Raw genomic sequence first — 12,458 nt, 5'->3', positions numbered from 1 at the left:
CGGCATGACGTGGAACGTGGGCTGGGGAGGGGCTACTCCGCTCAGGTGTCCTGGGATCCCACGGACGCTTCTTACCGTACTTTGTTTCTCTCCTTCCCCGAAAGATCGCACATGAACTTCTAACTCTGGACAGTCTGATTCATCTCTGAAACCAGCTGCTACTTGGTAACACCTGGACCACTTCTGTAATTTTACGGACAGTTATTTTTAAAGGGAATTTCACAGGGTGAGATTTGAATGTTTGGAAACTGTAGGTAGAAATAATATCTAATTCAGTGATATTGCCAAGTAAGTAACCTACGATTTCTTTCTTTTTTTTTTAAGCCAAGCACAAAGTATTCTTTGGGGAATGTTTAATAGAATATCTTGAAATTATTTTTCAAGTGTGTCTGAACTTCTGCTCTATTAAATTTATTATTAGAAGTATTTTTTTCTTTGAATCATTGTGCATCTTTTTTTCTTTTCTCTCTCTTTCGCATGTGCTTTTAAAATAAACTTAATTTTTTAGAGCAGTTTTAAGTTGGTAATAAAATTGAGGGCGGTACGGAGGTTTCCCATACACCACTTCCTCTCACACATGCGTACCCTCTCCCGTTATCAGCACCACTCCCCGAGCGCTATTTTCTTTTCCTTTTTACCAAGAACGGACCTACATGGCCACACTACCCAAAGTCCATACTTTATCTTAGGGTTCACTCTGGATGTTGTACATTCTTTGGGCCGGACACTCTCCCAGCATTCCACTTAATCCAGAAGACAGCTTACAAATTTGGTGTTATTTTCCCCACTTTAAAGATCAGGTCACTGAGATGCAGAGAGAGAGAGAGATGCGGTAATTTGCCGATATTCATATAATTACTGAGTGACAGAGCCCACGTGTAGACCAGGCCCTCCTCCACCACACGCTCATACAGGAGGAGGTGGGGGGAATGATCCTGTTGTCGTGCATGCCTACATTTGCCCTCCCAACACACTCCTACTGGGCTCGCTTTACTCGTGGACTTTGTCCACTTCCTCAGTGAGCCCCAAAGGTAGCCCCAGCAGACCATGGACAATCCTGTTTATTTGGAGAATCCTTCAAGGTTAGTTCCAGGGCTGCACACTTCGGAAAAATGTCAACATCGATAAGGAGTCTCCCCCAAAGCCACGGCGGTACGGTGGCTCCTAGGCATTCCGTAGTTGACAGTCAACGCTACCCCTACCCCTACCCCTACTCCTACCCCTACCCCTACTCCTACTCCTACTCCTAATCCTACCCCTAACACACATCTTGAAATTATTTTTCAAGTGTGTCTGAACTTCTGCTCTATTAAATTTATTATTAGAAGTATTTTTTTCTTTGAATCATTGTGCATCTTTTTTTCTTTTCTCTCTCTTTCGCATGTGCTTTTAAAATAAACTTAATTTTTTAGAGCAGTTTTAAGTTGGTAATAAAATTGAGGGCGGTACGGAGGTTTCCCATACACCACTTCCTCTCACACATGCGTACCCTCTCCCGTTATCAGCACCACTCCCCGAGCGCTATTTTCTTTTCCTTTTTACCAAGAACGGACCTACATGGCCACACTACCCAAAGTCCATACTTTATCTTAGGGTTCACTCTGGATGTTGTACATTCTTTGGGCCGGACACTCTCCCAGCATTCCACTTAATCCAGAAGACAGCTTACAAATTTGGTGTTATTTTCCCCACTTTAAAGATCAGGTCACTGAGATGCAGAGAGAGAGAGAGATGCGGTAATTTGCCGATATTCATATAATTACTGAGTGACAGAGCCCACGTGTAGACCAGGCCCTCCTCCACCACACGCTCATACAGGAGGAGGTGGGGGGAATGATCCTGTTGTCGTGCATGCCTACATTTGCCCTCCCAACACACTCCTACTGGGCTCGCTTTACTCGTGGACTTTGTCCACTTCCTCAGTGAGCCCCAAAGGTAGCCCCAGCAGACCATGGACAATCCTGTTTATTTGGAGAATCCTTCAAGGTTAGTTCCAGGGCTGCACACTTCGGAAAAATGTCAACATCGATAAGGAGTCTCCCCCAAAGCCACGGCGGTACGGTGGCTCCTAGGCATTCCGTAGTTGACAGTCAACGCTACCCCTACCCCTACCCCTACTCCTACCCCTACCCCTACTCCTACTCCTAATCCTACCCCTAACACACTCACATGTGAGAACTTCCAAAGGAACCACAGGGAATGGCTGCCAGGGATTTTCTGATGAAGGGGTCCTCTGAAGAGCGTAGCCCCCAAAAGCTGAGCTAATTGGCTAATCTAATCAATCCTCATTCTCTCAATTTTCTCTCATCTCTCGCTTCTCTCATTCTCCTAACTCTAATCAACTTAATCCAATTGGCTGAGCTAATCAATGTAGTCCAATCGGTTGACCTGATCGACCTGATCTGATCAGGTAGCGATGATGCAGGTGCTTCTCCAACGTAGGCCTGTGATGCAAGCAGTCAGGCAATTCTAAGAGGCCTCCTTATGGGAGCAAAGGATCCCAATGGTTAGTGACGAGCAGGCTAGAACCCCAGCTTCGACGAGTCCACAGGCAGCCAGGCCACAGGGTTTCTGAGTGCACGACTCACTCAGAACCTCTTCGGCAGGCAGCAGGCAGGCAGGCGGCGACAGCCTGATGGTCTCGGGTTTGCAGTTTGAAGGTCTCTGGTGACTTTTTCCCGCAACAGGCGCGAGGATTGCCCATAGTGATAACTATGGGGCTTACAAAACCGGGACGTTTTCCTTAGCAGGTCAAAAGCTACTGGACAGACGTCCAGGTGACAGACACGCCACTTGCTCTCATTGCCAAAGGCAGGCAGGTCATAGGAGGGTCAACAGGAAAGAAGAAGAAAGAAGAACCTGGGCCTGAACCACAAAACAGGCCAAGATGTCTGTGCCTTTAAAGACACAAAGCCACCACCCCAACAAATGACTTCTCTTCAGCGTAGAAATGACACGTCACAGTTCTTTGGAATCACCCAGGGCTGGCCTGGTTATCAACATACTCACGTGTGAGCACTGGGACGCATTCCACCCCCATCCTAAGATTTTAAGGACGAGATATATATACATAGTGTGTGTGTGTGTGTGTGTTGGGAGGTTGCAGGAGTGTGTGGAAGGCCTGTCATTAGGCCCTGTCCCTGCACTGTGATGGGGACGGTCCTGGGAACTCTCCCTGTCCTGCCAGGGCTGCCTTCCTAAGTGCTCCAGAGCCCAGGGGCAATGCCAGCTGAGACTCTCCTGCTGAGCGACACTGACCACAGCCCCAGGAGGGCCTGGAAGCAGCTGCCGTCCAGGCTCGCCCTGCCCGGCCGCCCAGGACAGGAGGTGACCCAGGAAGGCACAGGGGCCCCGCCCCGCCCGTCCTGTCTCCCTCGGATGGGAAATGCCCCTCTTCCCGCCCCTCCGTCTTCCCCCGTCCTCACCTGGAAGCCAAGGAACAAGACACTCAGGGGAGACACGCCAGGCCCCGGGGGCCAGGAGCTGTCGCCCCCATGAGGGAAACCGGACCAGAGCCTGCTCACCGGCAGGTCCCGGCCACTCCCGGGAAACGAATAAAATAGCAGAACTGAAGCGCGAGGACGTGGCGGCAGCGGGGCCTCCAGGGTCCGGCTTGGTGACCTGAGGACAGAGGGGACGTCCTGTCCTGACGAAGGGAAAGGGCTGCAGGGAGGGAAGGCCGGAGAAACGGGCCTCCTCCCCATGCACGCACGCACACAGGTGCCGGCCCGGCCAGGCTGCTGACAAGGCCGTCTGCGCCCGCGGCTCGCAGCCTCTCGGGCACCCCCTCGGAAGGACCGCCGAGGCCTCTCCCTTCACGGTGAACCTGCACTCGGAGCTCTAGCAGCCAGAAAACACAATCCTCATCTTAAACGGCCCCAAAGCAGAGCGCCCTGGCATTTCACTTCAAGATCTAAAACTGTCCCTCAGCCACTGCAACAGGCCTCCTCCCTATCTTATTTTTCGTCACAGTGTTTTGTCACCACTTGAAATTTAAATATTTGGTTATTGATTTTTCCACCACCTCCAACCAACCAAACACACACACACACACACACACACACACACACACACACACAATGTGTGAAAGTAATTATTCCATGTTTTATCAACCACACCGAGTATGTTTGCTGGTAAATTGTGCTTTAATTTCTGCAGTCAGACATGGTGCAGTGAGATACAAGTAAACTTCCATTGTACGTTCAAAAAATAAAAAGCACATTTATACAGATTTAGCCCAACAGCTTATTCCCTTAAAAAAAAAGTTTTACATGTAATTAAAGCTAATTTATCTTCAGTGTAAAAACTTGGAGGTATAAACAAACTCAAGATATTATACACGGTAAATTAACGTACATTTCCAAACGTGCACAGTGCAGCATCTTAAACAAAGCAAATGGTCTCATTTCAGTTTTAACTGTTAAGCATAACCCACATTTCAATTTTGAATAAAAACGTCACAATATATAAACCCACTGAGAATTCTGTACACAAATACAAGTTTATAGAAATCTGATTTCAAATATAAATAAATTGTCATGACCTCCCATGTTATAACAGCTTATTTTTCTACTGTAATTTTTTTAAAGTCATAGAAAAATATTTCAATGCACATTCAACTGCTATGACAGGGGCCATGACTTGTGCCTTTAAACCATACTTGGTGAAGTGTAAAGCATCGCACCCGGCGTTTCTGGAATGAAAATTGCTAAGATCTTAAGACTGAAGAGGCCACTGTATAAATATTCCCGCTACAATATGGTAGCAAAAATAGCTCCGTCGTGTATTCGGGAGGCCCTTGGGGCAGAGACGTGGAGGTTGGTGCTAGTGTACGAGGCCCACAGAGCGTGTGAAGGGGGCTAGTGAACGAGTGCACTGGTGAAAGCTACTGCCAGCCTGCGCCCACCTCCCCAGTGGGACTCTTCAGGCGACCGAGGCCGGGCGCGTGCTTGGCCCCAGCGCAGGAGTCCCGCCCTCCGCCCAGCCCGGCTCCCGTGTCCACACGAGTGGGGGAGCCAAGCAGTCTCTGTACGGACAGAAGACGATTCCGTGCCCACCGAGGACCTCACGCTTCTTCCTGCCTCGGGACGAGTGGGAGCGTTTCTAACACCTGCTACTTAAACCGGGCTCTGCACTGGGCAGCAAATGCACTTAAAAGGCAAACATTCCCGCTGACACCTTCTAACCTTAGACGTTTTCCTCCCCTGCCTTTCGTGGGTTTAACGGGGTTCCACTGAGAATGAAAAACCGGTCCTTGCAAAGTGGACTTTCCTGCATTTAAAATCCAGGCGATTTAGAAGCAGGTGCGAGAAGGCTACCAAGCGCAGTTCAGTGTCTTGTATGGCTTTTAAGTCGCTGAGGCACAATCGGATAGCCATCGCTTCTGATGTTGATGCTCAACCCCTCCCTGGGGAAGCCACGGCCAGAAGGGATCCTCATCAGCCTGTCAGGGGACAGAGGATGTGGGGAACCATCTGCGGGGCTGCGGTGGGGACCCCGGCCTGGGCACGCCGCTAGGAAAAGGCCCAGCATCACCTGCACCCGCTGAGCCTCCAGAATGGAAGCGCCTCTGGGCAGACTGAGAGTCCCCCCCCCCGTGTCAAAACCAGGTTTAGCAGCAAGACCCGCGACCACGGGCACCGCAGCCGGGCAGCATGGAGGGACGGGGCGAGTGGACGGAGCAGGCAGAGACCTGGAGGCGTCAGCACGTGGGAAAGGGTGGCGTGGTTGGCGGGCCGAGCACCCCCACACAAAGTGCCATCCCTGCAGGAGGGGGACGGTCTGCCCCGTCAGGATGGTGACCGGGAGGCTTGCTTCCGCTTTCCAGGGGCAAGTGGTGCAGGAAGGAATGATGCGGCGGGTGTTGAAGTGAATGCCATACATCTCAACGCTCCACCTGAATCATCACACGAAGCTGAACCTGCTCTGCACTGAGACTGGGTAAGTTATCTTGGCACCGAAAGGATCTGAAGAAAGAATTGATCCAAGAATATCTGACCAAAGCCCTTCTTAGTAGTAAACGAGCTACGGCCGATTCCGTATAATACTTGTGCGTCAGGGAACAGTTCCTAATGCTAGAGATACGGGTTTAATTGCATAGTCTTCCAGGACCAGGAGTAGAGAGCCAGCTCTTCTCCTGAGGCCCGGTTCCCTCCGGGAGCTCTGGGCCGCTGGCCCTCCTCCCAGCATGGCTTCAGCGTGAGACACACAGCCCCGATCAGCGTGTCCACGTGCGGCCTCCTGTCCCCGTCCTCGGCTTCCTCTCCCACAGCCACCGCCCGCAGGTCACACCTCCCCAAGGTCCACAAACTCATCTTCTCGCCTGGCCAGGTCCTCTTCGTCTCCCAGAGCTTTCCAGCCGCTGGTGGGCAGGACGGGCTTGGAGGAGTGCCGCTGCAGCAAGGCGAAGGGGAACAGAGAGGACAGGCGCGCCGAGCTCCGCAGCAGGGACGGGGCCTCGGCCGGGAGGGCCGTCTGGTGGTGGTGTCTCTCGTTGATTTTCTCCTGTAAGCTCCGCACTTCCTCCATCATTCCCACCAGTCTGCTCGTCATGGCCACCGCGCCACCACCCAGGATTTGGGCTTCTGGAATCCAACGCAAGTAGCGCTGGGCCCACACTCTGATCTCCGGCCCCTCGATGTGAGGCAGCAGCAGGCCGTGGTAGTCGGCGGGCTTGCTGTGCCAGCTGTCGTAGAACTCTCGAAAGCTGTCTTGCAGCTCATCGGAATAATTAATCAGTTTGCTAATTCTCTTGCCCAGAAGGTTTTTAATTAAATGATCTGTTTCTTCCCTGAAAAATCCTCTTTTGGGAGATGACTTAGATTGGGTCAGCGGCAAAGAAAGCTGTCGCTGATGCTTTGAGAGAAAACACAAAGAAAAGCCTCTGGTTAGCCTGACCGCACAGGGACCGTTGCTCCCACCACAGAAAGGGGCCCGATCCTGGGCTAACGAGTCACAAGCCCTCAGAACTGCCATGTGCATGCAAATTCCTGAAAATGCTCACAGAGGGCGGCTTCGTGTCTATTCCACCCGCCCGGAGCCGGGCCGAGGGCAGCTGCCCCCGCCCCACGGTCACGGGGAGCCAAGGGCAGCGGCACTTGGGAAGGGCAGGTTTCCCCGAAGCCGGGTGGACACCGTGAGGAGGGGGCCAACTACCCGCGGGTCCTGCCCCTTCGAGGAAATGACTCTGGCCAGTGGAGCTTATGCTTAAGTCAGAAAGATTCTTCTGGAGCAGGTGTCCCCAAAGTGCGGCCCGCGGAAAACATTTATCCGGCCCGCCGGGTGTTTTTGCCGCCGCTGCCTGTCCTGCTTAGCAGCCGACTCGTCCTGGGCCCGCAGTGCGCATGTGTGGAATGTCTGAGGGACAGTGAACTGGCCTCCTGTTTAAGAAGTTTGAGGACCTCTGTGGAGAGTCAGGTGGGGGCCAAAGACCTGTGAGGAACTGACTAACGGGCCAGATGCTCTCCTCTGACAAGCTGCATGGAGGGAAAAGGTGAGAGCGTTCACCTGTTTTTCCCGCGGTAACTCTCCCTGCAGCCAAGCAAGGTGCTTTGTGTTGGGGAGGCTGTGAAAGGGCTGTGAAGACGGGCGTGTCCTGACTTTACTAGTTAGTAACTCAGTTCTCGCGCTGACACGCTGGTTACATCTCCTGGCTGTCTCCTGGCCGGGATTTCTCCCCACAGACCCCACAAAGGGGCGGGCAGTCAGGCCAATCCCCAGTCTCCGCTCGGCCCTAAAGGGGGCGGGAGCCTGGCTGCTTGGTGTGGGCGGTGGCTCCATCCCCCAGTGGCCTGGGGCCCAGGGGAGCCAAGGCAGGACTCACAGCAGGGCAGCTGCCAACGACTTCCCGCTGCTGCTGGGCCCCCTGGAGGGGCCTCAGGCCCAGGGTGGACGTTCCCTCCCTGCTACCCTCTCTCCTGCCAGCGAGCCCAGAACTCCCTGAGCTCCACACAGCGTGGCCAGAGCTTAGCTTTTGTGTGTGTGCTGCGCCCCCTGGTGGCGACATGCACACTTCTGGTGATAGCGGAGTTAGGACCACAAAACTGCCCCAGGCCAGTGGGTAAGGGCCCTCAGCGATGGCAAGGCCTAACCCTTATTTGGTTGATTTATTTATTTGATATATTTTTGTTGATTTGGGAGAGGAAGGGAGAGGGAGAGAGAGACAGGAACATCAGTGATGAGAGAATCATTGATGGCTGCCTCCTGCCCGCCCCCCACAGGGGATCAAGCCCACTTGATCCCAGCTCTGCTGACAGTTCCAGCACCAACCAGCATAACGTTTATCCCTCCACACACGCCCGGCGGGTGAAGGGGCCAGGCATGTGGGCCTTACTTTGAGATGCGTTCCTTTCCGCTGGCCTTTGTCCAGTTTTGGTTTTTCCACGTACAGAGGGTTTTGGAGCAAGGCCTGGGCTCTGGATTCAAACTGTACAGACCAGTCCCACACTGTGAGCAGGTGCAGAGGCGTGCTGTGTGCATCCTGACCTTCCCTGCCCTGCAAAACAAGCACAGGTCAGGCAGGGCCGGGGCCGGGGCCGGGGCGGACACAGGGCACAGGGAGGCTCCTGCGCCAAGACCAGCCCCCCGCGCCTCGCTTCTCAGGCTCCTGCTCTAGGCCGTGGGGGGGAGGGGAGGTCACGTGCCAGTCGCTGTCCTGGGCACTTTCACAACCACCAGTGAAGTCCCTATTATTTCTGCAATTTCACAACTGAGGAAACTGAGGCTCAGAAAACTGAAGTGAACGGTCTGAGGTCACGGAGCTGGTGCGGCCGGGCTGTGTCTCACTTCACCGTGCGATTTGGCAAAACCCCACCTGGAGGGCCGGCTCGAGCGAACCCCGAGGCCGCAGAAGGCGGGTCAGAGCTACCCCCCCGGCAGCATGGCCTCGGGACACTAAGGGAAGCACCAGCCTGGCTGCCTGGTGTCCGTTCTCCAGAGGAGCTCCACGCGTCGAGCAAGTGGGAGAGAAGGCCTTGGTCCGGCCGTCTGGCCGTCGTCACAAAGGACAGCTTTCGGTTTTATGAATTGCCCAACCCCAGCACTGGCTCCTGCTCCGCACTTACTGTGAGACGAGGGCGAGCGACGGCTCCTCTGCGCCTCCCCCTCGGGGACCATCGGGACACAGACCCCAGGTGCTGGGGTTACATACAATCCCCAGGAGGCACTCGGAGCAGGGCTCGCCCACTGTCGTGTTAAAGCCGTTTCATTTTTATCATCAACCTTCTTGCAATCTCCTTGTGAGGCAGTTTTCCACACATGGTTCCTAAGAGGGACTCACCAGGTTCATCTCCTTCTGATGAGGCGAGTTGAAGAAGAAGGTGCTGAAAATAGGGATGTACAGGCTGTCCGACAAGACGGTCAGGTACGTCTCCGTGAACTCGAATGCTGGGGGGTGCTGGTGCACCAGCTGCCAGACACAATCCAAGAAGAGCAGGAACACGGGGACCTACGTGACAACGAGACACGCGTTACTGAGCGGCACGAAGGGGCCAGTGCCAGCCGTCCAGCCCAGGGGCAGCCCCCAACGGCTGCGGAAGAACCTGCTGGGCACTAGTCTCCAGGCAGCAGGGGGCTCCGTTCCACTCCGAGCGGGAGGCGCTCAGCTAGGTCGCAGGCCCTGACGGGACACCTCGGCAGCGCCCCCTGTGGGGCATGCGGAGACCACGATGCGGAACTCCCAGCTCGGCATTGGCAGAGGGGCACGCGGTCACTCTGACAGGAAACACCGACTGTGAGCCCTAATTAAGTGGGATGTTACTTTCCCTGGAAGAATCCCATTCTTCTTCTTAGTCGATTTTATTTTAAAAACTGTATTTAGTTATTTTGAATTTTGTTAATACCCCCTTCCCACTCCCACAATGAGAACCAGAAGAGAGAGAACAGGGGAGAAGGTAGACGCAGCAAAAAAGAGTTCCTAATGTTTTTTCACAATTATATTTCTTAACTGACGGACTCCTTTATTAGCAACCGAGAGGCAAGCCCAGTATTAGCAGAGAATAGTGTCCAAGGGCCTCGTCACCCACCCGTGCTCATCCTGAGCCACCTGTGCCCTGCAGGTGGGCCAGACAGGCCCTGACAGCCTCTCCCTCGGAGGCTGGCCCAGGTCTCTCGCTCAGCTCACAGGAGACGTGAGTGTGGAACCGCTCAGCTCACAGGATTCGTGAGTGTGGAACCGCTCAGCTCACAGGACGTGAGTGTGGAATCACTCAGCTCACAGGAGACGTGAGTGTGGAATCCAACTTCTGAATCAAAGTCCAGCACTGTGCCATTTATATCACAAACAGACCATCCAGCTTTCCTTCAAAACTTGAACACGTCAATGTTGAGATGCTGAGAAACACTTACACTGCACTTTTATTTCACACCTCATTTCATGCTCCAGACCATGAAACAGATGAAGACTGTCTGTCCTCGCCGTGCGGTCAGGGACGTGGGTCAGAAGGCATGGGGACTACTCCAGGGCTGCATGAGCAGGTCAGAAATTCTCTGGGGCTTTTTCTCCATTAGACACGTGCCTGTCGGTCCTATTTTCTGAGACATGGACACACTCTTCCCCCACAGTCTCAGCTCTCTCTGCCCATCATATTATTTGAGTCCCATAAGCTTTCACACTTATTTCCCAGAAAGGCAAACTCCACTCCAAGAATGAAGACAGTGAATTCCATTCAGCTCAGTGAGATACAGCCCAGGCCTGAAAGAAAGAAATCCAGGCCCAGCGACAGAGGCCTGGGTCCCCGGGAACACGCCGCACGCAGACAGACATGCTTGTTCTCTGGAGTGAGAAAAACCACGAGGCACGCTACCAGCATATGGCAGCTCTGCAGGCGATTTAATTCAAGAAAGGACCCGTGTTCATTTTTCCTTCCATGATCGTTAATCTTACAGCCACGGAGCCTGTGCCGCTGCAGTGAGACAAGCAGAACCAAACCCTAACACTAACACTCCTGCACCCGCACTCACAGGGCCAGAAGCAGAGGCCGGGGGGCGTCACTCACAGGCACACCACCAGGGCCCTGGCAGCAGGTGGCGCTAGCGTCCCCCTCTGCTTTACTTGGAACAGGTTTATGTGCAAGGAAAAAGGATCCTGTGTCACGTATTTTCTATAGGAAACTTATACCGAGTATCCATTTTTTTTGCAAAAACTAACTTAGCAGAAATTCTAGGAGTCTCTCTTACTGAGTTAATTTTTATTAAGTTTTACAAATCAGTACTCCTCCCACCATGGACTATCTATCCATCCTTGGTGTACACCCTGAGAAGAGAGCATGCTAGCACACTCGCTACCACCATTAACATCTCTTTCCTCTGGGAAGGGCTTCAATGTTGTTTAAACCATCAAAGTCATCACACGGCGAGCCACGCACAGCCTTCCTGCTGAGCGGTGCCGGGTGCATCCGCACACACGGCGAGCCACGCACAGCCTTCCTGCTGAGCGGTGCCGGGTGCATCCGCACACACGGCGAGCCACGCACAGCCTTCCTGCTGAGCGGTGCCGGGTGCATCCGCACACACGGCGAGCCACGCACAGCCTTCCTGCTGAGCGGTGCCGGGTGCATCCGCACACACGGCGAGCCACGCACAGCCTTCCTGCTGAGCGGTGCCGGGTGCATCCGCACACACGGCGAGCCACGCACAGCCTTCCTGCTGAGCGGTGCCGGGTGCATCCGCACACACGGCGAGCCACGCACAGCCTTCCTGCTGAGCGGTGCCGGGTGCATCCGCACACACGGCGAGCCACGCACAGCCTTCCTGCTGAGCGGTGCCGGGTGCATCCGCACACACGGCGAGCCACGCACAGCCTTCCTGCTGAGCGGTGCCGGGTGCATCCGCACACACGGCGAGCCACGCACAGCCTTCCTGCTGAGCGGTGCCGGGTGCATCCGCACACACGGCGAGCCACGCACAGCCTTCCTGCTGAGCGGTGCCGGGTGCATCCGCACACACGGCGAGCCACGCACAGCCTTCCTGCTGAGCGGTGCCGGGTGCATCCGCACACACGGCGAGCCACGCACAGCCTTCCTGCTGAGCGGTGCCGGGTGCATCCGCACACACGGCGAGCCACGCACAGCCTTCCTGCTGAGCGGTGCCGGGTGCATCCGCACACACGGCGAGCCACGCACAGCCTTCCTGCTGAGCGGTGCCGGGTGCATCCGCACACACGGCGAGCCACGCACAGCCTTCCTGCTGAGCGGTGCCGGGTGCATCCGCACACACGGCGAGCCACGCACAGCCTTCCTGCTGAGCGGTGCCGGGTGCATCCGCACACACGGCGAGCCACGCACAGCCTTCCTGCTGAGCGGTGCCGGGTGCATCCGCACACACGGCGAGCCACGCACAGCCTTCCTGCTGAGCGGTGCCGGGTGCATCCGCACACACGGCGAGCCACGCACAGCCTTCCTGCTGAGTGGTGCCGGGTGCACCCGCACACACGGAGAGCCACGCACAGCCTTCCTGCTGAG

At 54.8% G+C, this 12,458-nt stretch overlaps 1 protein-coding gene across 1 annotated transcript in view; it reads right to left on the bottom strand.

Annotated features, from left to right (window-relative positions):
• Positions 1-4,124: 4,124 nt before the first annotated feature.
• Positions 4,125-12,458, bottom strand: part of MTMR12 (myotubularin related protein 12) — a 39,442-nt gene continuing 31,108 nt past the window's right edge. The window contains exons 14-16 of the mRNA XM_014544894.1: positions 9,278-9,445; positions 8,333-8,494; positions 4,125-6,855 (exon numbers count right to left, since the gene is read on the bottom strand). Coding sequence (XP_014400380.1) covers positions 6,286-6,855; positions 8,333-8,494; positions 9,278-9,445 — 900 coding nt within the window. The 3' untranslated portion in view covers positions 4,125-6,285. The remainder of the gene's footprint in view (positions 6,856-8,332; positions 8,495-9,277; positions 9,446-12,458) is intronic.

Source organism: Myotis brandtii, unplaced genomic scaffold (genome assembly GCF_000412655.1).
Source record: "Myotis brandtii unplaced genomic scaffold, ASM41265v1 scaffold384, whole genome shotgun sequence".
In the NCBI taxonomy this organism is placed as follows: domain Eukaryota; kingdom Metazoa; phylum Chordata; class Mammalia; order Chiroptera; family Vespertilionidae; genus Myotis; species Myotis brandtii.
This window is presented reverse-complemented; position numbering and strand designations above follow the sequence as displayed.